The sequence below is a fragment of the Capricornis sumatraensis genome, chromosome 17, assembly GCF_032405125.1.
Source record: "Capricornis sumatraensis isolate serow.1 chromosome 17, serow.2, whole genome shotgun sequence".
NCBI classification, from domain to species: domain Eukaryota; kingdom Metazoa; phylum Chordata; class Mammalia; order Artiodactyla; family Bovidae; genus Capricornis; species Capricornis sumatraensis.
In genome coordinates, this window is record NC_091085.1 from 59120853 (window position 1) to 59145716 (window position 24864).

Here is a 24864-nt window from a genome sequence, read left to right on the forward strand (position 1 = left end):
AAAATGTACCTGAATGACATTCAGTAGTTTCTACGAATGGTGTTACATAAAGAGGCGCTGTGAAACTGGTACCTGGTTAACAGATGTTTGGTGAATGCAGGCACCCCAGTGGTGGTGGGCATTGGTCGACTATCCTTCCTATATCTGAGGTCTCCTTGGCTAACACCATACCCAGGTGCATGCACTGTGCACGCCTTGCTGCTGGGATATGCAGCAGGCAGTCCATGTTGTGGCTACAGCTGTGAGCAAAAACCATTTGTAAAAAGTCCTTGTTGGATGCCAATTGTCTAATACAAGGCAGTGCATTTTAAGGGCATGTAAGTGAGGGAAACACATTTAGATACCTGCAACTCTAGCTAGCTAGTAATTTTTCTCTGAGTACTTAAGGTGAAATCCAAAACCCACCTTCTAATCTTACGCTGTACTTATATATATGTACATAATGTGTATATATAGAAATGGTGAGTTCTTTTGAATTCTGAATGTAAATATTTCTTGTAAATTGGGACCCCACCCACTTGTTTGTCTCTTTTCCCTCCTCCAGTTCTATTTATTCTTTTCTTGGTTTCCCATAGGGGGCTTCTTATAATATATTTTTTTCTTTTTTGCTCTAGAAATGTATGAAAAACTTTAGTTGAATTTGTTCATGTATTTTAGAATTCGGTTTTGCATCTTTACTATAGAATTCCTGTGTCTGTTTTGTGTTAATATTTTTCAATATGCCTGATTGTGTTTTGCATTTTTATTACAAATTTTTTACTGTGTGCAATGCATTGTATTGGGGGAATGTACTTGAGTGCAATTTCTGATACTGTCATTATATGACTAGCTATGCTCATTTATGTTGCTCTTTGGAAGCTATAGTGAGCCTGTTTTCACCTGAAAAAATTTCTTCCCAAGACTTCTTTAAGCTCCTCTAACTTCTTCAGTGCATTTGGGATTAAACTCAACTCTTCAGTAAACCTGACTTGTTTCTACCCTTGCAATTATTCAGGCCTGCACCACGTCCTTCATCCTTGTGGCTTTCCAGCCGAGAGGAAAATCTTGTAGATCTGAACAGTGATGTATGGGCTGCTGCTGCTGCAAATTTTCTGTTTCTTAAAGAAGTTGAGTCTGTCCTTTTAGCCTTCAAATAATAATCAGAAACTTACTTTTCCAGTGAGCATGGGTGATCTGCTTCTGTGCCACCAGTTAAGGGGCAGAGACAGGCCCAGTATGTGCTGGTGTCCATCCATACTGGCAGGTTAGAGAACGTACTTCCAGGGACAGTTGTCCTCCTGAGTAGAGCAGCACAAATGCTTGTGCAGGCTTCCTCAAGGGCCGATGCTGTGTGTTAACTGTGGAGGGGACAGGCTGGTGGGATCCCTTGAGCTGTTGAGTTGATCTTGACTAGATTGGCTGTAAACCTAGGAGCTGAGAGGGCTGGAGGCATTCTTTAACAATTGGATTAGTGTTGCCAGGAGGGCCCACCCAGGAGTGGCTCACAGACGTGGTGGTAATCATTACCACCACTGTGGTAACAGGCAAACACTGTGTATCTACAGATTTTGTACTTTTAAGAAAATATTCCTCCGTAACTTTCGGCAAAGACACCACGAGCGTTTCTTGGGCCTTTCCTTTATGTACACGTTTCATTTGTTGCTCTGAGCTTGGTAGACTTTTAGAAGTTGTCTGTATTTAGGTGAGTCTTGGGAACCTAGTGTGTTTTGAAAGAGGGCCTGTCAGAGGTAAGCTCCTCTGTCAGAGGCTTTCCTTCTCTGACTCCCAGGAAGCAGTTGAACCACATGGTTTGCAGCAGCAGCTGTCAGGCTGAGGCCACACTCCTGTAGTGCAGAGTTGAGCAAGGGGTGCCACCTGCGACGTAGGCTGTCTTCCATACTTGCAGGTCAAGCCTCCCTGGGGCTGAGGGTCAGTCCGCAGGCTCCTTAGTGAGAACTCCCTGACTTTTCCACCCATCCCCTCGTCCTGAGGGCCTTTCTTGCTATGGCAGTATTTGTGGCACTGAAGAGGATAAAGAAGCTTGAGCCTTCTTTCTGACTTCCACTTTACGGGGCAGATAGCTTGTATTTTCTACGTAGCACATTGCAGTCTCGCCGCCATCAGAAAAAAAAAAAAAATCATCCTGTTCATGGTTTATACTGAATTTGCAAACTACTGATATTATTTTTCAATAACCACTTGTATCTACCATCAACCATGAGAGGTGGGAAGAGGTACGCTGTATCTCTGCAATAAAACTTTTGCCAGGTTCTACCTCCCGCTGAGCAAAGGATACTTTTGTACTTAGGCATAGATCTTCCTCCTTTACTAATCTGACATGGTGCATCTTGAGACAACATGTGATGGAATCCAAAGACAATTTGAAACAAAGGTGGATGTAAAACTCTTTCAGTTGTTTCTGTTGTGTTCTTTTTTACAATCTCTCTTTTTATATTGCTACTCTGTTTTGAATGTCCGTCAGTGTATGAAGGGTACGCACTGTTCTGATGATACTGCACTGCTTCTTCAGCCTTCTGTGGTGATACAGTACCAAGTGTCCAGAGACAATTGTTCTAATCATTTTGATTTGTAACTTAAAAAAAAAAATTGGGTCTCATGCAATAAAAAAATGTATTGGCTGCAGTTAGCAAGGTTTATACCCTTGCAAGTAAAAAACGATCAACCATGAAGCGTAACACAATTCTGTATTTTGGTTTTTGTTGTTGTGTTTTCTGATTTTTGTTTCTCTCTCTCTTTTTTTTTTCCTTTTTTTGTATGATTCTTAAATAAATTAAACTGGCTAATATGCTGCTTTTATCAGTGTGTTTTCTTTGACTGGGCTCTTGAGTACCTGTTGGAGCTGTGTCAGGGCTCACCACGCTGATCTAGAGAGCTTCTTTCCATTGGGGGCTTGGACTTTTTATTGGCTTTGTATTTAAAAAGAATTCTAGAAGACTTCTTATGATGAGGATAAAAGGCAACCCAGCGCTTGTTAGAGCAAAAAAAATGGCTGTGCCGCTGTAGAGCTTCAGTGAGTTGGCACTGGGTGCCTGGTCCGGGGGGCTCAGATCACAGGTGTCCTCTGCAAGGTGCCGCAGTGCTGGAGAACTTGGGGATATGAGGCTTGAAAATTCATTCCTGCTGCTACACAGCCATCCAATCCGTGAGTCTGAGATTGGAGCTCTGCTGATGAAAAACAACGAACAGAAACTACTGCAGACAGCTTAGCGTGTGCCAGTCACTGTGGGTGCTTCCCATAGTCCTCAGTCCTCTGCTAGTTCTCAGAGGAAAAGCTTTTTATTTCTAAGGCTTGTGGAATTGGTGCCTGTATTTCATATTTCTTCACTAAGTATTTAATAAGCCACTGCTATGTGTCTAGCATCAGGTCGCATGGCTGTCTTTGGTAGGGATTCTTCATGGGTAGTTATTTTCATGTAGAGACAGCAAATAAGCGATTAGGTGAAGGTTCTGGTGGCCATGGGAGCTAGGAAGGAAACATCAGGAATTCCGGGTGTGGGGGGTGTGGTAAAATGGAGAGGAGGTGAGCCACTATCCACTGGCACCAGACTGCTTCCTGGAGCCTGTGGTGGACAGAGACGGGGAGGGTGGTGAGCTCTGGGGCTCTTGGATGGCGAAGTAGTGATAGGCGGAGAGATCCAGTCAGATCCTTGCACTGGGCACGGGAAGCCAGAGAATTTGGGGATGAAGAGGAGAGAAGATACTACAGGACACCCAGAATGGTGAGTAGATCCTGTGTCCTGTGTGTGTGTGTGTGTGCGTGTGTGTGTGTAAGCCTCCCTGCCTCTATTCACCTCTATGCCATGTGAGAGCTGGCACTCGCTTCACAGATGAGATGGGCACAGAGGTTGGAGAACTGCAGGGGTGGTCTGGACCAGGGATCCATGCCACTCACTCGTTCTCCAGATGTGGACAAAGGTATTTTTTAAAAAAACGTTTAAAAAAATGTTGAGTCTGGCTTGTTTGTGAGTCCTCTTTGAGGGCTTTGAAATGCTTGAGAGCATCATGTTCAATTTGTAGCTTGAAATGCTTAAGGGAATTTAATCAAATTTGTAAATGGTGTTCATGTTTAGGGGAATTCAGCCTGCCAAACACATGAGATAACCGAGCATTAATTGAAGAACAAGTGAAAGGGAGTGTTTTACATTTTAACTGAAATCTCACAAAAATACTTATAAATTGAGCTTCAAGATTTAAAGAAAACTTGTTCTTAAATGTATAATCTTAATACATTGAGTATTAATCTGAATAAGAAGAAATGAGAGGCCAGCCTTTGTGGAGAGCCTCCGTCGTCCTCACTGAGTTTTCCCGTTAACAGTTCCAGTGTGCTTTGACTTTATTCCCTTCAGGGATTCGTCTGTAATCTGGGTCTGCTTTCTGCCTCACATGCTGCTGCCCTGGGCCTCCATACCGTGGGCCTTCGGGGCCAGTCCATTCTTAGCGGGGGCAGGGAGAGACGGGGGCTGTCCTGTGCATAGTGTGGTGTTGAGCAGCACCCTTGTTGCCTACCCACTAGATACCAGTCGCACATGCTGCGTGCCCTGCACCCTGCCAACAGTGAAAACCCACAATGTCTCCAGACATGGCCTCTTGATGGGAAAAACTGCCTCTAAGCAAGTCGGTCACACACAGGCCAACACTGGTGTCTGATCTGTGTGTCTGCATGCACATTTGTGTTTTATAGAGGACAGGGCCCATGAACAAGGGGGCAACACCCTTGAGATAATGGAAAATACAAATGTTAACTGGCTAGGGGGTTTGGAGTATGTACAATACGATTTCCATAAGTATGAATATTTATCAGCTAGTCATTTGAGAGCATGATGTAAAGAAGCCATCTGTGAAGGCCTTTATGGAGAGAAAGGAGGCTAAAAGAAATGTGCAAAATGTTTATTTTTAGAGCCCAACTCTCAGCAAGTTGGCTCTGTCCTCCGAAAGCTGCCCACTCTGGGCGTCAAGTGCATCTTTGGGTTAGGAGAGGCGAGGGCCACACTGCCGGTTCCAAGCTACCATCCCGTTAGGAGTCACCACAAGGTAGCGTGCAAAGGTAAGACGGCGAGGTGAACATTAAATTAGTCTGGAATACTTAATTTTTATGTTTGTGATTGGTTGTTTACTTGAATAAGTAACGCCAGCACCTGACAGAAGTCAACAGGCAGATGAGAACGCACACTGAACATTCTCTCTGCTCCTCCCGCTTGGCCCTCATTCTCCTTTCCAAGGCAGTCATTCTTGCCAGTTTCTTCACTATCCTTTCTTGGGGAACTTGAGAGGGTAAATTTTTGAGTATCACAAAAAATGCTCTAGCTTCTGTTGTTTATCTGTGGTTGTAGGCAAGATTCATTCTCACAAAGATGGATGTGCAATTACTGGAGAAAGGCAAACTAGAATAAATTATTACTTGTAGAAAATAGAGACATTCATGAACCTTCAGTAGAAAGTCAAGTGTTCTGTGAAGATGCCCAATGTTGAGAGGCATAAGAGGTCCCTAGAATGTACTTTTTTATCTCTAGTCTTAGATCAAGATAAGTTATAGAATCCTCTAAATTTCTGCATTACTTTTGGATTTCCGTTTAGCTGTGTCCACAGTGTCTGTTTTTACATGCGTGTTTCCTGTTACAGAGGTATTGCTATGCAAATCGGATTATTCTGTTTGCTGATTAGACTTAAACAAACTTTTGAGGTCTAACACAGGGATTGGCAAACCATGGTCCACGGGTCCATCCAGTCCACTGTCTCCTATTTTTGAATGACCCTAGAAGCTAAGAATAGTTTTTATTTTCTTAAATGTTTGAAAAAATACATTTTTTTGTTTTTTTTATATTTATTTATGGCTGCATTGGATCTTCGTTGCTGCACATGGGCTTTCTCTAGTTGTGGCGAGTGGTTACTTTTCATTGCGGTGTGCAGGCTTTCACTGTGGGGGCTTCTCGTTGTGAAACATGGGTTCTAGGCTTGCAGGCTTAATTGCCCCTTGGCATGTGGAATCTTCCCAACCAGGGATCAAACCCATGTTCCCTGCATTGGCAGGTGGGTTCTTAACTACTGGATCACCAGGGAAGTCCCAGAATATTTTGTACCATGTGAAAAATACCTGATATTCAAATATCAGTGTTCACAAAGTCTTATTGGAATCCAGGCATGCCCATCATTTGATGTATCATCTAAGGCAATGCTATAATGGCAGACTTAAACAGTGAGAGATAATGTGGCCTGCAAAGCTTAAAATATTGATTATATGACCCTTTTCAGGAAAGCTTGCCAGCTCCTGGTCAATAAAACAGAAATAATGGCAGAAACATAACTGAAAATTAATAAATTTGGGTGTAGACTTCTGATCAAAACTCAGCTTGATGTCAAGTATGGTTTTACTGTCCAGAGGCTATAAACCACACTGGAGTCACTGCTAAGTTAATCATGATACTTAACCCACAGCCTGTCTGGTTATCAAACTGTTGGGTCTGACTGCCTAGTTAACTAGATTCTTAGGTCGGTGGTCTCCGAATGTTTCTGCTCACATAGTCTTTTTGTTTTGTTTGTTTTTTTGACTGTGCCCCATGGCATGCAGGATCTGCAGGATCCTACTTCCTTGACCAGGGACCACATCTGTGCCCCCTGCAGTGGAAGCACAGAGTTCGAACCACCGGACCGCCAGGGAAGACTTTGATCACGTATTCTAGTAAGCATTTCTGAGGATACGTCCACTGTTAATTTATTAAATTATTTATAAGTCCTGTGTGTGCTTCTGTGCTAGTATGTATGCAGTAAATCCCACATACATAGAAGTTTAAATATACCCTCAACTCCTACAAGTCACCTTCTTACCACCTGGGGCAGGTTCACTCCACTTTGGAGCTGATGGCCCCAGAATGGTATCAAGTTTCCTAACAATTTCAAGACTTTTCTGATGCTTTTCCCTTAGGCAAAAACGGTACATATGTTGTCTGACTGCTTTCTTAGGATGTTAAGAGTTTTGAGAATTCTTGGAGCTTCATCCCATCAAACCTCCCTAATCTTATAGATGAACTAAGGCCCAGATAGGTTAAACAAGTTATTTGAGGCCTAAAGCGTTGCCTCACAGTGGATCCAGAGCTAAAGCTTATCCCCTGAGGCTTTTCCACTGGACCCTGCTTTCTCCTTCATCTGTTGTGTTCCCTGGCAAATCACTCTGTGACATACCCATTAAACTAATAAGGGTCCATTCTGCTACTGCTGCTGCTAATTCGTGTCAGTCATGTCCGACTCTCTGTGACCCCATAGACGGCACCCAACAGGCTCCTCCATCCCTGGGATTCTCCAGGCAAGAATAATGGAGTGGGTTGCCATTTATCATTCTAAAACCACTCATTTAAAAGGACCTATCTTGAGTTCAGGGTTTTTGAGCATCCACCTGTTCTCTTTGCTTGGCCCTGCAATAAACCTTTCTTTGCTAAAAAAAAAAAAAAATAATAAGCTAAAGGGACTTATTTGAGAGTTTCATACAGATTTCTTTTCTTTCTTTTCTTTTTTTGTTGTGCTATCTTAGTTGTGGCATGTGGGATCTAGTTCCCTAAGCAGGGATTGAACCTGGGTCCTCTGCACTGGGAGTGCAGAGTCTTACCCACTGGAATCTGTAAATGTGACTTTTTTGGGGATAAAAGGTCTCTGCAGGTGTAATTAAAGTTCTTGAGATAAGATCATCCTGCATTAATTAATTCTGGTCTTCAATCCAGTAACAACTGTTCTTAGAAGAGCCAGGGAGAAGACACGTAGAGAAGAAGGCCATCTGAAGGCAGGGCTGCAGTGATGTGACCACAAGCCAAAGAATGCATGTAGCCATTCTGGAAGCTGGAAGAGGGCAGACTTCTGGCCCCCAGAAGTGAGAGCAAGTAAGTCTCTGTTGTTTTAAGCCACCAGTTAGTGGTAATTAGATAATGGCAGCCCCAGGAAGCTAACACATCTTTTATGGAAAGTGAGTTGTGAGCAGGAAGAAGGTTGTGAACAGGAGTTACCACCTGCAAATGGGAATTGGTCTTGCTTTGCCTCATTTCTAGGAACACACTGAGGCCCTTTATGGAATGTTCTATATGCCTTGACTAGACATTCAAGGATTCAGGTCTTTCCTTTATGTGGCTCAAACTCAAGGAGACCAGCCAAATGCAATAGTGGGCAATAGCAGGGAAATCTTTTCAGAGGTGCGATAGTTGAGCTGGGCTTTGAGGAGTTCGCCAAGTGAAACACAAGGGCAAGTTGGTGTGATGAAGGCTCTGATGTGGGAATGAACAAGCACCAGGGTCGTAATCTAGTCTGGTCTGAAGAAGAACTCATGGGAGACAAGGGGTAAGGAAATGGCTCCAGTGTAGTGGGGTGAGAGAGGACAGCTAAACAGGGCAGCCATGCCTGTAATGATAAGCTTCATCACAACAGGGGGATGGTCTTCTCCTGCTGTTGCTGCAGTAGTGCCTGAGACATAGTAAACACTTCATAACTATTAATATTTGTTGAATAAAGGGGATCCTCCCCTCCCACCATGATCTCAATGGATGTAGGAAAAGCATTTGGGATGAGGTGGGAGGGAGGCTCAAATGGGAGGGGATATATGTATATTTGGGGCTTCCCAGGTGGTGGTAGTGGTAAAGGACCTGCCTGCCAGTGCAGGAGATATAAGAGATGCAGGTTCGATTCCTGGCTCAGGAAGATCCCCTGGAGGAGGGCATGGCAACCCACTCCAGTATTCTTGCCTGGAGAATCCCCATGGACAGAAGAGCCTGGTGGGCTGCAGTCCATGGGGTCGCTTAGAGTTGGATATGACTGAAGTGATTTAGCATGCACATATGTATATATATATATAGCTGATTCACTTTGTTGTATAGCAGAAATTCACATAGTATTGTAAAGCAATTATATGCCAACAACAACAAAAAAATCACTTTAAAAAAAGAAACAGCATTTGGGTTTCCCTGGTGGTCCGGTGGTTCAGAAGCCACCTTGCAGTGCAGAGGATACCAGTCTGATCCCTGGTCAGGAAGATCCCACATGCTTTGGGGCGGGTAAGCCCTTGTTTTGCAACTACCAAAGCCTGTGCACCCTAGAGCCCTTGCTCCGCCACAAGAGAAGCACCGCAGTGAGAAGCCCGTGCACCGCAACTAAAGAATAGCTCCTGCTCACTGCAACTAGAGAAAGCCCAGCAACAAAGACCCAGCACAGCCAAAAATAAAATTTAAAAAAAGGAAGTCTGATTCTAAAAAAGCATTTGACAAAATCCAACTCTTTTATGATAAAAACACTCAAACTAGGAAGAGAAGGGAATGTTCTCAACTTGATAAAAGGCATCTATGAAAAGGCCACAGTGAACATCATACTTAATGGTGAAAACCTAAAATCTTTACTCCTAAGATCAGGAACAAGGCAAGGATGTCTGCTCTTACTGCTTCTATCCAGTTCTGTCCTCGAGGTTTTAGGCAGAGCTATGTGGCAAGTAAAAGAAAATGCATTGCATTTGGAAAGGAAGAATAAAAACTCTGTATTTGCAGATAACATGATCTTATATAGAGAGTATCCTAAAGAGTCTACATGCAGACACAACTATTACAGCTAAAAAGTGAATTCAGGAAAGTGTCAGGATAGAAGACAATATAGAAAAATAAGTTGTGTTTCTACACAGTAAAGATAACCCTAAAATTAAGAAAGCCTCACAAATGCATCAAAAATAATGAAATACTTAGGAATACATTTAACCAAAGAAGTACAAGGCTTGTAGACTGAAAACTATTTAAAAATTTGTTGAAATTAAAGGAAAAGAACTAAATGATTGGAAAGACATCTTGTAGTCACGGATTGGAAGAGTTGACATTGAAATTAAAATTGCAATATTCCCTAACTTGATGAACTTCATACAAGCTGTATCAAAATTCCAACATTTTTTCTAGAAAAAAAAAAAAAATACAAGCTGATCCTAAAATTCGTAGGGACATGCAAAAGACCCAGAATAGCCAAAATAATCTTGAAAAAGTTGGAGCACTCAGACTTCCTGAATTCAAAGCCTACTCCAAAGCTACAGTGTAGTAGGGATACAAGGATAGAGTCCATAGATCAGTGGAATAGAATTGAGAGTTTAGAAATAAACTCACACTCATCATCAACTAATTTTCAACAAGGGTGTCAAGACCATGCAATGGGGAAAGAATAGACTTTCCAACAAATGATACTGAGACAACTGACTGGATATTCACAAGCAGAGAATGAATTTTGTGTATGAATCCATACACAAAAATTACCTAAAAATGGATCAAAGGCCTAAATATAAGAACAAAAAGTAGAAAAACTATTTGAAGAAAACTTAGGTGAAAATTTTCATGACCTTTGACAAGATATGATACCCAAACCACAAGCAAATAGACATTTAAAAATAGATAGGTTGGACTTCATCAAAATCAGAAACTTTTGGAGCATTCCCTGGGTGTCCAGTGGTTAGGACTTCTTGCTCTCATTGTCAAGGGCCTCGGTTCAATCCCTGCTTTGGGAATGAAATCCCACAAACCACGTGGTGCTGGAGGGGAGTGTGGGTAGAATTAAAACCTTTTCTATACCAAAACTGTGGGCTTCCTCATAGCTTGGTTGGTAAAGAATCCACCTGCAAAGCAAGAGACCCCGGTTCAATTCCTTGGTTGGGAAGATCCCCTGGAGAAGGGATAGGCTACCCACTCCAGTATTCTTGGGCTTCCCTTATGGCTCAGCTGGTAAAGAACCCGCCTGCAATGTGGGAGACCTGGGTTCGATCCCTGGGTTGGGAAGATCCTCTGGAGAAGGGAAAGGCTACCCACTCCAGTATTCTGGCCTGGAGAATTCCATGGACTGTATAACCCATGGGGTCGCAAAGAGTCGGGCACAACTGAGAGACTTTCACTTTTCATACCAAAACTATCAAGAAAATTAAAAGAGGGCTTCTCTGGTGGCACAATGGTAAAGAATCTACCTGCCAATGCAGGAGACACGAGTTCGATTTCTGGTCTGGGACTATCCTACATGACTTGGAGTAACTAAGCCTGTGAGCCACAACTATCGAGCCTGGGAGCCACAAGAGCTACGCCCATGTGCCACAACTACTGAAGCCCACACACCTAGAGCTGATGCTCTGAAACAAGAGGAGCCCCTGCACCCTAACTAGAGTGGCCCCCACTTGCAGCAACTAGAGGAAAGCCTGCACAGCAATGAAGACCCAGCACAGCCATAAATAATAAATAACATTTTTTTTAAAAAAGAATCCGCCTGCCAGTGGAGGAGACACTGGTTCAATCCCTGGATCTAGACGACCCCACTTGCCTCGGAGCAAGTAAGCCCTTACACCACTACTGTTGAGCCTGTGCTCTGGAGCCTGGGAACCGCAACAAGAGAGTAGCCCCTGCTCTCTGCAACTAGAGAAAGCCCAGGGTAAACAATGAAGACCCAGCACAGCCTAAATAAATAAATGAAATGAAACAAAGTTAAGAGATAGCCCACAGAATGGGAGAAAATATTTGCAAACTATAAATCTGGGAAAGGACAAGTATCCAGAATAAAGAAGTCATACAACTTAACATAAAAACTCAAATTAAAAAATAGGTTAAAGGGGGGTACCTCTGTGGTGAGTCAGTGGCTAAGACTCTGAGCTCCCAATGCAGGGGACTCAGGTTCACTCCCTGGTCAGGGAACTAGATCCCACATGCCACAATAAAGATCAAAGCTCCCAAGTGCCCCTTCAGCCAAATTCAAAAAGAAAAAATGCAGGGATTTCCCTGGTGGTCCAGTGGTTAAGAATCTGCCTTCTAATACAGGGATGCAGGTTCAGTCGCTGGTGGGGAACTAAGATCCCACGTGCCACAAGGCAACTAAACCTGAGCGCTGTAACAAAGAACCTATCCACCAGAATGAAGGCCCAGCACAGCCAAAAAAAAAAAAAGCGAATCAAAACCATGAGATTCCAGTTCATACCAACTAGGATGCCTAAAATAAAAAAGCCAGATGATAAAAGTGTTGGTGAGGATATGGAGAAATTATAAATATTACAGATTGCTTGTAGGAATATAAATGATAGTCACTATGGAAAATAGCAGTTCCTCAAAAAGTGAAACACAGAGTTACTAGGTAACTCAGCAGTTCCACTCCTGGTTATGTACCCCAAAGAACTAAAACATTTTCACAAAAACTTGAACACAAATGTTCATAGCAGCTTTATTCATAATAGTCAAAAAGTGAAAATGAATGAAATGTCCATCAGCTGATGAATGGATAAATAAAATATGGCCTATCTATACAATGGAATATTATTCAGTCATAAAGAGGAACATAGTCCTGATCTATGTTACAAAACGGATGGACCTTGAAAGTATTACACTAAGTGAAAGAGGCCATACACATATTTTAACTGAGTCCATTCATATGAAATGTCCAGAATAGGTACGTCCATAGACATAGAAAGCAGATTAGCAGCTGCCTAAAGCTATGGGTAGTGAAGAATGGGGAGTGACTATTGGGTTTCCTTTGGGGGTGGTGGAAATGTTCTAGAATTAGATAGTGCTGATGACTGCACAACTTTGTGCTTATACTAAATCCCACTGAATTGTGTATTTTTAAAGGGTGAATTTTACACCCTTTAAATGAATAGATCTAAAAAACAAGGAAAAATATTTTTCCGTGATGATCTGTGGTGGGACTTCCTTGGTGGTCCAATGGTTAAGACTCTGCTTCCACTGCATGTGACACGAGTTTGATCTCTGGCAGGGTAACTAAGATCCCACATACCCCTCAGCATTGCCCCCCACCCAAAACTATGATCAGTGAGGGGATGGACATCATTCTAAAAATACAATATGGAGAGAATAGCCCACAAGGTTTGTAGAAAGGACTGAAGCAGACCTCTGAGACCTGGATTTTTGCCCCAGGTCTGTCAGCCTATGAGCCCTCTGCTTATAGCTTCTAGCCCTGTACTGGTCCAATAAGTAAACCATTGGCTATTGTGGCTACCAAACTGTTGAAATGTGACCAGTCCCAATCAGGATGAGCTGTAAGGGTAAAATACCCGGTGGGTTTTGAATATAGTATCAGAAAAAGAATGTAAAGTATCTTAATAATTGCTTTATATTTATTATATATTGACTTAATACATTATATATTTAAATCATGTTAAATAAAAAAGATTAATTTCATCAGTTCTTTTTACTTTTTGAAATGTGATTATTTAAATTGTTAAACTATATATGTGGCTTGCAATACTTTTCTATTGGACAGTGCTACTCTAGAGTATTGGTCCCCTGGGAGCAGGGTAGGAAAAGGATGATATTAATTTACCCCCGAACTAACATCCTTGACGGAACCAGCCTAAAGCTGATCACAAGGGATCCTGGGAAGAGGGGTGTCGCTTGTACCTTCACTTCTAAAGGAAGGAGGGAGGGAATGGGTGTATCCTTTACCTCTGGGGCAATAAGAATCCTCACTAGATCCAGATGTATCTGAGAGTCTGTAGCTAATAAAAGATATTTGCAAAGCAGGGCGATTAAAAATGGCAGAAAAGGGCGGGCATCTTGTGTCTTTTGAGAAGATTTACTATTTAAGGAGACCTCCAAGAAATAATACCTTCAAAAGCTTCATCATCTGATGTAAAATACATTTCATGATTGCAGTTCAGATTTGAGAAGTGGGCTGTGGTGGGGTAGGAAGAGGGTCAAAAATTGCAATGTAATCTACAGGAGAGAAGAAACTTGGTCAAGTTTATTCTTGTCTTAGCGCCTAGAACAGTGCTCGCCACACAGCAGGCGCTTTTTAAATATTTGAACGAGTTAAGATGCAAAATTAGGTGGATGAGACGGTGTGTTTTTCGCGGGAGGAGGCCTTCGGCTTTTGTCCAGTGTCAAAGGAGTCTAGGCCGCCAAGGGGTTAACAACCACTTAATACCGACAGGGACGTGAAATTTATTTGAAATCAATGTCAAGAAGTGGTTGATCTTATTCTGGGGAGAAGCCAGACCTCGGCGTCTGGAATGATCTACGTGCTTAAAAATACCACTCGCCACCATTTTCTCCAGGTAATTTTCCATCCCTGCCCCCACAGTCAAGGAGGGGGGGGGCGAAAAAGTAATTCCGCATCCTACCTAGCTTTAGAGAAAAAAAAAAAAAGAAAAAATGAATCGGTACAGCAACAAATCTCCAGGCATCGCCAGCGCAGCAGAAGAAAGGGACCCAGGTGGGCCTCGGGCACTGCCGGGACCCCAGCCCCCCAAACTTTGCCAAGTTGCGGGCGCCGAGTGCGCCCGGAGGCGCGGGGCGCGGCCGCGGGCGGCACCGCCCCCTGACGCCCGGCCGCGGCGCGCCGGGCCGCCCCCTCCCGGCCCCGGCCGGCCCCGCTGGCTCCGCTCAAAGTTTGCGGCCGCCCCTGCGCCCGCGCGCCCGCCCGATGTATGGGTGATATACTGCAGCGGGTGTCAGGGTGAGGGACGGCCATATTTGCCGGTGCGGCCCGAGCCGTCAACAACAAAAAGTGCGCGGGAGCTCGGCGGGCGCACGGACGGGCGCACGGACGCCGGGACCGCCTCGCCGCCGCCGGGTCTCGCCGCCGCCGCCGCCCTCGCGGGCCGGGCCCCGCTGCGCCCCGGCGCGCCCCTCCGCTCGGGGGGATGTCTTACAAACCGAACTTGACCGCGCACATGCCTGCCGCCTCCCTCAACGCCGGTGAGTGAGTGCGCCCCGCGGGCTGCGCGCGCCGCGCCCCAAGTGCAGCCAAGTTGGGGGCTCGCGCGCCCGGCCCCGGCCCCGGCTCCCGGGAGCCCGCGGCGGCCGGGGTCGGCGGGCACCGGGTCCCGGCCCGGGGCAGCGCGGCCGCCGCCGCCATGATTCCGGCGCGCGCGCTGCCAAAGTTCGCGGGTGCGACCCGCGCCGCGCCGGGCCTCGGGTCGGGTCGGGGCTGGGGCCCGGGTCGCGGGCGGCCGCCGCGGTCCCCCCCACGCCGGCGGCCCCGGCTCGTGGGGAGCGCGGCGAGCGAGGGCGGGGGAGGCTTTCTCGGCTCCTTTTTCCTCCGGCTTTTGGGCGGCTCGGCGAGGGCCCCTGCCGGCGGGAATCGGGAGCGGCCCAGTCGCGCCGGGAGCGGGGCGCCGGGAGCGGGGCGCGGGGCCGCCCTTGGGGACCTGAGGGGCAGGCCCGGGCGGGGGGTCCGGGAGGCAGGGGTGCACGTGAGCAAGGCCGGGCCACGCGCAGGCGGCGCTGCGGGGCGGCGAGAGCGCCAGGTTGCAGCCGCTCCCGAGGGCGCGGGGCCGCTGGGGTCACCGGCGGTGCAGGAGAGGTGGTCTGTGGACGCCCGCCCGGCCTGGCCTGGGGGAGCAGGTGCCCTAAACGGGGCGCACGGGAGGTCCCCTCAGGCGTGCGCGGAGTGAGAGAAGTTGGAGAAGACCTGGGGCTTCGGAGTTGCCTGCAGGCGGAGGGCGGGGGAGGCATTGAGCCGGGGTCCCGGCTTGGAGCCCCCAAGTCTAGGTTTAGAGGGGCCTCCTCCAGGAGCCGTGCTCTCCGTGTGCTGGGGCTGAAGCTGGGCGGTCCCAGAAAACTCCTGCATAAGTTGTCCGGAAGCTTTAGGCTGAGTCCGGGGGTCTTGCCTCAGAGACCGGGGCGGGGGCGGGGTGTGTGTGTGGCAAGGGGGCACGCGGGATGTGTCTGGCTGGTGGTAAAATTTTGTGGGGTTCGTAGGTGACTGACTCTGTCCCCTCTCACCGAGGTTCTCCTTTAGACTCTTGGTGGGAAACTTCCAAAAAAGCGAGGTGCATGGGGGTAGGGGTGGAGGCAGGGGCTTGGCAGGGAGGAAATGGGCCTCCCTGGTCAGAAGTGCCACGCTGGCAGTTGGCCGAAAGTTTTGGGCCTTGTCTTCTAATGTTAACTCGGTAACTCCAAAATCTGAAGGGCGCCCCAGAAAAGCACTAAGTGTATGTGCATGTACGTATATCCCTATACGTAGGTGTATATATGTGTGTGTGTGTGTGTGTTTAACTTCTTGGACAGAGATTTGGGGATTGGAAAGGGTTAAGATTCAGGGTGTGGATGGCTGTGGGGGTAGATAGTTGAGTTGGTCAAGTGTGGGCCCTGTCTGAGCCCCAAGAGCAAACGGCCCCTATTTTCAGCTGAAATGTTCTCATCTCTCGGGTCTGCACACCTTAAGAGGCAGGCTTTGTGGCCAATGTTTCTCACTGCCTCCCTCATCTGACTCTGGGGTGGGATGGGTGGAGGGTCTTGCCGCTGGCCCAGGTCGGCAGGAAGTCTCAGGCTCCCCTGGTGCAGTTGAGGCAGGGACCCTGAACCTGGCCCTTTGGGGACTGGGGTCCCAGAGGGAGCAAGCCACCCGCTTAGGCACCCTGAAGCCCTGCTCTGGGCTGGCTTAGCACCTGTGCCCAGATTGTCTTCCTTCTCCTGTGGTGAACTCAAGGAGGAGCGCTGAGGTCTCCAGATCTCTGGTGTTCGGGTGAGGGGCCACCCGCCCCCTGCCCTCCGCGTGGACCCCTTTAGAAAGCCCGCATCTCCCTGAGCCATTTGCATCCAAGATGGACTCTCCACTGCCGCTCCTCCGGCTTCCTTGTCATCATCCCTCACGCCCTCCAGCCCTGCCTCCTGCTCGCGAGTTGCCAAGCCGCGGCCTGGCCGGCGGTGGCAGTGGCGGAGTTAGACAAAGCCCCCGCCTCCCCGCCAGAGAGCCCCCCCAGGCGCCCCAAGTGGCGGGAAGGCCGCCAGCTCCCCAGGCCCGGGCCGCTCTTTGTCTGGCGTGGGGGCGGGGAGCCGCGCCTGGCCCCAGGAGCTGCTGGCCTTTGCCAATCCCTCCCTCGGCTCAGGGCCCTCCCTGGTCCCCGCACACTGCGCGCATTGTCTGCGATGCTCTGAGACGACCGCGCTCACGCCCTGTCTGGTTTTCTCCTTGGCCTTGGGCAGCTGGACCGCCGGCCCTCCCTGCATCTGCAGGAAGCTGTGGGCATGAGTGGAACTTGGGGCCCCTGCGCCAACTCTTCCCAGGGCCACAGACACCCCCCTCTGAACACTGAGCAAAGGACTGGCTCAGAGTCGGGTCGCCTACCACATCACCCAGGTGGCAGGCAAATCAAGCTCTGGGCTCTGGCCTGACCTGTCCACACTGCTTCCACGCCCGCAACCCATTCCTTCTCCCTCTCTCAGGAACTAACCCAGCACGTGGAGGAGCAGGTTCTAGAGCCTTTAGACATTCTGTTGGGAACTGTTACCTCAAACAGATGGAGAAGCTGAGGCCGGAGAGAGAAGGGCCATGTCTTAGGTCCCGCAGCCCAGTATGGCGCAGGTGGCCTGGCTCCCAGTCCAGACCCTTGCCTGCAGGAGAGAGGATGGGTCAGGAAGACAAGACATACAGAATACAGTAATAGGAGGAGAAGGGCAGGAGGTAGGGCAGAGAATGCACTCATCTCCTGCGGGGAGCTGGAATCTTCTAGATGCTTTGAAGAGCTGAACAGTGCCATGGACCCCTCCTCCCCCACTCTTGCCTTAGCATCCCAGCCTTACAGAGAGAAGTGTAAGAACTTGCAGTGGTCAGGACTTGAACCCTGCCTGGGGCAGTGAAGCCTGAGCTACCCAGACCACACTCACCACCCACATCAGAAGGCCAGGAAATTGGGGTTTGGCTGATGTGGTGAGGGGAGCTGGGGGGGGGCACCCACTACATTCCCTTGCTCTAGCCATTGCACACCCATGGTTGCCTCGGATGGAGGTCAGAGACGTGAGTGTAGCTCTGTAGCACAGGTGTGTGAGCAGCCCTTTTTAGAGGCATGGCAGCTGGGTGCTGTGCTCAGTCCCCAACTTAGAGGTGCCAGAATCCGTGTTTCCTGTCTGGGCATCCCATGCTTGGGCATGCATCTGGGCCCCAGTGGAGAAATCCAGGGCCAGTCAGGTTGGGTACAGAACTGTCCCCAGCTCCTGGACAGAGGGACAGGTGTGAGGTGTTAGCTTCTTCTGTGCTGTGTGGCCTGGGGGCACTGCCCACCCTCTCTGGTCTGTGTTTCACTCTCTGCAGTGAGGGGTTCCAGGGCCCCTTCTAACTCTAGCAGCCTGAGCCCCTGAACTTCCTTCCTCTCCTGCCCCTCCCCTTGCCCACACCAGATGAGCAGCTGGTCGGTTTGGCCGGCCTGGCACCAGCTGTCCATCCCCGGGGCCAAGTCTGCAGAGCCCGCTGTGTGCGTGAGAGAGAAAGAGAGAGAGAGAGACCGTTTGGCTCCGGGGGCGGCAGGCAGAGGGAAAGCTGCTCCCGGGCCAGGCGTGGAGGCAGGCGGGCCGCTGCTGAGGAGGGCTAGGTAAATTCTCCATGGTTACCGCTGTTTGTAATTCCGCAGGACATCCTTTACCCGCTAATGGCCACTAGGACGCCATTATGGGTCTGCGTGCTTCCAGCTCCTGAGCTGGAGCTGGAATATTCCCTGCTGCGGACCTCCCCATCCCCCATCCAGGAGACTTCATTCTGAGCCAGGCCCTGGCCCCACGTGGTCCCTCCGCTGAGGGACAGCATCTTCTAGTGTGGCAATTCATAAGTCGGGTCTTACTCCTCCCCTCGGGGGGCATAAGCCATCCAAGCATAGATTCAGACTGGCAAGAGTCTGGTCCCCTCTTTGGGGAGGAGTGACGGGAGCTCAGAGAAGTTGAGGGACTTGTCCAGGGATACATAGGCTGTGATGTGCTCCAGACTCCTGACACGGTGTCCAGTGGGCTTCTCAGGTGGCACTAGTGGTAAAAGAACCCCCACTGCCACCCCTCGCCAATGCAAGAGATGTGGGTTTGGTCCCTGGGTTGGGGAGATCCCCTGGAGGAGGGCATGGCAACCCACTCCAGTGTTCTTGCCTGGAGAATCCCATGGACAGAGGAGCTTGGCGGGCTGCAGCCCGTGGGGTCACCAAGATTCAGGCACAACTGAGCGGCTAAGTACACATGCACACCAGTCCCCGGCCAGGGTTGGCCTCAGAACTCCGAAACCTTCCCGTCTTCCTCACTGTGTAGTCCCGCAGAAGTCTGGGTACCTGGGAAGTCTTAGCCCGAGTGTGGACCAGCCTTAGTAGCAGGTGGGCTCTGTGGCAGCCATGGTTCCCTAGGCTGTCAACCTCTGAGGCGCAGGACCCAGCAAAGGAAACTTGAAAGGATTAGGCTGAGAATAGCAGCAGATTTCTTCTTTGCTCCGAGTCCTTGGTGGTGTGAATGGGAAGGAGCTCTGTGATTGATTAGCAATGTCTGCTGGGGTGGGGGGTGTGAAGGGCAGCGGTCTGTTAGCTACTTTTTACTGTCAGTCATTTAGGCCAAGTGTCAGCCACCACCAAACTGGAGGACGGGAAGAGGGAGGACGGGAGGAGGGTTCTCCGTTCTCGGAGACAAAAGACCATTATTGATGGCACGAGTGTTGACAGCACGAGTCCTGGGCAGGGGGACTCAGAGTCCTTACCTTGGCAGTGGCTACAGTTAGCCAAGGCTACTGGATTACCGACTTCTGTCTCCTCCCCCACAGCTGGGAGCGTCCACCCGCCCTCCACCAGCATGGCGACGTCTTCACAGTACCGCCAGCTGCTGAGTGACTACGGCCCGCCATCTCTAGGCTACACCCAGGTATGGCGGCGGGGGTGATGCGAGGTAGGGGGGACCCTGGGGGCGGCCTGGGCACAGAGGGGAGGCAGTGGAAGGAGTAGAAATGATGGAATGGCGTGGTCACCCCAGCTTCCCCAACCAGGGCCCTGGCTGGGCTCGTGTTCGGGGCTCAGGGCCTTGGAATGGAGAAGCAGCGAGAGGTTCACGGGGGACACTGAGTGACAGGAAGGGGTGGGAGAGCCCAGGGACGCTGGCGGTCCTGGAGCCACCGCTCCCATTGGGCCACTGCCCCACGCGTGTCCCTGGCCGGTCTCCTTGTGCTGCTGCCTGGGCAGGTGAGGTCCGGCCTGGACTCTGGACCTGAGCTTGGACGGAGGGGAGGGGACCCTGTTCCCACTCACTCGCCGCAAGATCATGGCCCCAGCAGGGAGGACGGGGCCTGTAGCCTAGTGGAGCCCAGGTGGGTTCCATCTAGAGCTGGTGGCCCCTAAGTTTTACACCGGGTTCCACCGGTCACAGGGCTGTGATCCTGCCCCTCTCCACCCCAAAACCAGCCGAGACTGACTTTCCCCTTCGGGTCGGGGGGGCCGTCTGTGGAGGCAGCTTCCCCTCTTTAGGAAGTGCTGCCTCGAGGGGGGCGGGGAGGGCGCCTGCGCCACCGGCCGAGAGATTCTCTCTCGTGGCTGCAACTCGTGTTCCGAGGTCGCCACGGAGGCCGGCCCTGCCCTGGGGGATGAGGTGGTGGCCTGCTGCCATGCCCCGCCAGGCCCTCCTGCCCCCGGAGGGGAAGCGGGTGGGGGCAAGGGCCCCCCTGAAGAGGTGGTGGCTAGAGGACGGGGCCAGGCGCAGCCTGGACAGACCCCGGAGCGCCCCGGCCTTGAGGTGGCAGCCAGAGCAGAGGAGGCAGGATCGAGGGGCCCAGGGGAGGCGCCCAGAGGATGCCGAGGAGCCAGACAAGGAGAGGAGGAAGGACCGGGAGGCCAGGAAGCAGAGGCGGCAGAGGCGGGGGGAGCAGGTGAGGGCCTCCCTGGGGGGAGGTGGCCAGCCTGATGCAGCTGGTTCCAGAGGGGAGGCCTGAGTAGGCTGGTGGAACTCGGCCCCACTGATCAGTGTGCTTGCTGGGGGCAGTTGGAGGGGGGTCTGGAAGGAAAGGGTTTCCGTGTGGTGGACCCTGCCAATGTGGGGAGGAGGGAGACTCTAAATATGTTCTGGCTTCTGTCTGGGTGACCTTGGCAGTTTTTCTAGTCCTGCTGACCCCCAGGTGTGGCATCCATCTCGGCCATTCACCCTGGATCCCCAGCCCTCCTGGGATCACTTGCCTAGCCATGGCTCCTTCCAGGAAATTCTCAGTGATCACCTTTCTGTTGACTCTTTTTTCCTTATTTGAGATGATCAGAGGGCCTTCTGGAGACTGCTGGGCGGTGGCCTTGAGTTACGGGGACAGTAGAGAGGGCCAGCTCCCTGGTCTGTAGTTGTTGCCCAGAGGGGATGTGCCTGGCCGCAGTGGAGGCATCTGCCCTGGGACTCTGGGCCGGGCCGCCCTCCCTCCGTCCCGCTGCCCCTGGCCCCGTGCCACTGGCATGCATTGGAGTCCTGACTGTGGCACTGGGGTCAGGTTGGGTGTAATCCTTCTGAACACTTTCCTTTCTGATTCCAGGGCACTGGGAACAGCCAGGTGCCCCAGAGCAAATATGCTGAGCTGCTGGCCATCATCGAAGAGCTGGGGAAGGAGATCAGACCCACCTATGCGGGCAGCAAGAGTGCGATGGAGAGACTAAAACGAGGTAAGTCATGGACCCTGGACTCCCCTGGTGGGTGATGCCTTGCTGCTGGCTGACCCCCGGCACTGGCTCTCTACCTGTCTTGAAAGATCTTCTGGGGAAAACGGAGGGTGGCAGACAGAAGCATCCCCTGTGGCCCAGGGGCGCTCATTTTGTTTCAGAGTGACTGTTGAGGCAGCATGAGCTAGACTGTCCTGGGGATCTGAAGGGAAGAGGCTTGGCGGCCAATTGTCAGAGGAGGCATCTGAGAAGGGAAGCCTTGGGACTTCCCTGGGCGGGGTGGGGTCCAGTGGTCAAAACTCCATGCTTTCACTGCAGGGGCGTGCAGGTTCGATTCCTGTCGGGGAACCAAGATCCCATAGGCTGCACAACCCCCCCAAAAAAGCCTTTGTACCCAGATCCCGCAGCTCTGCCTCATGCCTGCTTCACTCCCGCTGGCCGACTCTGGTCCTGGGAGCCCCAGGCAGCCCAGTACAGCGGGCCCCCCCTAGGGGGGAGACCTGGGGCCAAAGGGGCCTGCATTGCCCTGTGCTGTCCTCTCTGGAGCCAGGGCCCCAAGGAGGGGTGTGGGGCGGAGGGTGTGAGCACTTTGAAGTTCTTTCGTGACTGAAGAGGGAGGGAGGGCGGAAGGCTGGTGTCACCGGGAGAAAGGGACTCACGTGAAGATGTGACTGGCCAGCTGACTTCAGAAGGCAGTGAAATAGGTTGGTTGCTGCTTCACGAAGTGAAAGGGGATTGGAGAGGAGAGGAGAAAAGGATTTCTATTTTAGAAGGTAGCAGTTCAGAGCATGGTGGCTTATGTGCGAATTTAATTTTAGGAGGGTTTTTTCTTTTCTTTTTTTTTTTTTAAGGTTAGAGAAGCAACTTTGGAGAAAAACGAGAGGGGAACATTCTGTGGCTCTAAATCTGGGGCGTGATGGCAGGGGGGCCACGGTGGTAATCAAGCCACGGCTCTAGTGATGGGCAAGGCTGGCTGAGGACAGGTGGTGACTACCTATGTGAAGAGACTGATTGCAAAGCCAGATCAGAGAATAACAGGCATTGGTGTAGGGAGGGGAGGCTGGCAGTAGGGGCTGGAAGAGGCCTTGGGGGAGAGAATGAGCTTGACCCCAGCCCAACCGCAGGGGTCATGGGGGCATCACTCGGCCCACAGTCCTGGTAAACTGAGTGCTGGTTACCTAACTGGGCATACCTGAGGAAATGCTGAGCCCCAGAGTCTGTCTGACGGGCTATCTGCAGCCACCCAGCAAAGCTGGCAGTTCAGGTCAACACATGGATACACCTGGCAACTGGTGCAGGGCGCATCCTGGGTGAGCACCTAGTCCTACAGTTGGCCTGACCAGTAGCTGAGAGAGCTTGCCAAGTTTACATCATAGCAAGGAAGGAGGGTCCTAGGGCATGGGGAATCAGGCACCAAGAATGCAATTTGTGTTTTTATTATTCCATTTTTTGGCTGCACCACGCAGCACGCAGGGTCTTGGTTCCCCAAGCAGAGATGGAACCCACGTCCCCTGCAGTGGAAGTGTGGCGTCTTAACCACCGGACCACCAGGGAAGTTCCTATTTATGTTTTTCGTTTTGTTTTTTGGTGCCAAAACCTGAGACTGAACTATTTGTGGTTTTTAACGATGGAAAAAAACTCTGTGACATGTCAAAATTCTGCGAAATTCAAACTTCAGGGTTTAAGCAGAGACTTGTTGGAACATGGTCACACCCATCGCTTGTGAAATGTCTTGGCTCTGTCATGGTATGATGGCAGAGTGGAGTAGCTGTGATGGTTGGCTGTACATACGCCCTTTGCTCAAAGTCTTCAGAAGCTCTGGGGATTAAGATTTGTGAGGTGGGGATACCTGAGTGACTTGGGGTGTCATTCCTAGGGCCCTCTCGGGGTCAGCTCTTAGAAGGAATAGATTCTTGGTGTCAATTAAAATGAAGTAAGTGTTTCATGAAGTTTAGTAAAGCCAAAACAAAAACAAAACCCAAACAAACGATAACTCCCACACCATAGTGATAAAAGATGAGGGGAAAATCACATCGTAGATGGCACCAGTCCCTAGCAGAAAGGATGAAGCAGTGGACCGGGGTGGACTGAGTGAGCCTTCGTCTTGTGCCCGGATCTGGGCAGGCTATCTGACACTCCCAAGTCCTTTGTAGAATTTAGGAAAAATAATGGTTTGAAAGCTCCATAGTGGGCTTCCTAGGTGGCACTAGTGGTCAAAAATCTGTCTGCCAATGCAAGAGACAAAAAATGTGTGTTCGATCCCTGGGTTGGGACGATCCCCTGGAGGGAGGGTATGGCAACCCTCCAGTATTCTTGCCTGGAGAAACCCATGGACAGGAGCCTTAGAGGACTACAGTCCATAGGGTTGCAAAGAATCAGACACAACTGAAGCAACTTGGCCTGCAATCTCTATCATGGGACCTCACTTAAAGAACTTGGGTGGAGACACTTATTCCTGGCATCTGGATGGTAACATGGTTTGTGTAGCGAGTAATGTCAAGAAAAGAGCTTGCTGATTTGTCATCTTGAGCACGGGAAGAAATACTTTTAAGGGAGATGTGACGAGGAGTGTTGGCTTTGAGGGATAGGATGGGGTTTGGGTCGTAGAACGCAGGTCCCACGTTCTCTCCAGTCTGAGGTTTTTGCGGCTGGTTGCGGAAGGACTGCTCTCCACTCCTGGAGTCGGTGCTGCCCTCTGACGCCTGTCTCTGCTTCTCTTCCAGGCATCATCCATGCCCGAGGATTGGTGCGGGAGTGCCTGGCTGAAACGGAGCGGAACGCCAGGTCCTAGCTGCCTTTTGAGCCTGGAAGGTTTTCCAGCTTCTTCCCAGAGGAGAAGTTACGGTTCACCTCCCTTGTTCAGATGAAACTCTTGTTTTCAAAATGGTTAACCAGTTCAGTTTCTCCTCCCCCGCCCCTCCCATGTTCACTTAGGCTCTGAATCTACAGTCTCTTTAAGATTGAGGAAAGATTTTGAAATTGATTAGGAGTTACATTTGAAATAGTTAGGAACTTCCCAGGTGTTTGTGGTTTTGTTTTCTTTTTTTAAAAGCATTGATTCAAAAGATGCACGTAGAAGTTACCTCTCTTACAGCAAACTAGTTTTGATTCTAAGATACCAGTGTCTGGTTTTCTTTTGAATACATTTATGTTAACCCAGATTGTTCTGTGTTCCTTTCCACAAGCTGATACAACTTGAAGTTTTTCAGTAGTACAGACTTGACAGCACACTTAACCTAGTAGCCAGTCCCCTCGTCTGCCATACAGTATAGATTCTGCTTAATGTAACTTCTTTTTTGCTTAAGCATATTTGCATGATTATTAGTGCTTTGAAGTCCATTCTAAAACGCACAAGTTATAAATACAGAAGAAAGAGCAACCTCCCAAATCAAACCTAACAAGGACCCCTGAAATTTTTCCTAAGACTGTATGTAGATTTCAGTTCTGCCTTTTCTGAGGGTTGACCCAAACATCTGGAAGAAAATGGAACTGTTTGCGTCTTTGTATTTATTACTTGA

At 49.8% G+C, this 24864-nt stretch overlaps 1 protein-coding gene across 1 annotated transcript; it reads left to right on the forward strand.

Annotated features, from left to right (window-relative positions):
• The first annotated feature begins 14584 nt into the window (after window positions 1-14584).
• Window positions 14585-24816, forward strand: CDK2AP1 (cyclin dependent kinase 2 associated protein 1). Its single transcript, XM_068990069.1, has 4 exons — window positions 14585-14678; window positions 19489-19586; window positions 21223-21349; window positions 24070-24816. The coding sequence occupies exons 1-4, from the start codon at window positions 14624-14626 to the stop codon at window positions 24135-24137; spliced, it is 348 nt and encodes a 115-aa protein (XP_068846170.1). The 5' UTR covers window positions 14585-14623; the 3' UTR covers window positions 24138-24816.
• Window positions 24817-24864: the final 48 nt, after the last annotated feature.

What these genes read in the sequence shown, in the direction of transcription:
- CDK2AP1 (XM_068990069.1), top strand. Translation starts at nt 14,624, where the DNA reads ATGTCTTACAAACCGAACTTGACCGCGCACATGCCTGCCGCCTCCCTC. An exon ending in CATCTCTAGGCTACACCCAG is followed by an intron (nt 19,587 to 21,222) that starts GTATGGCGGCGG and finishes TTCTGATTCCAG; the next exon opens with GGCACTGGGAACAGCCAGGT. An exon ending in GATGGAGAGACTAAAACGAG is followed by an intron (nt 21,350 to 24,069) that starts GTAAGTCATGGA and finishes CTTCTCTTCCAG; the next exon opens with GCATCATCCATGCCCGAGGA.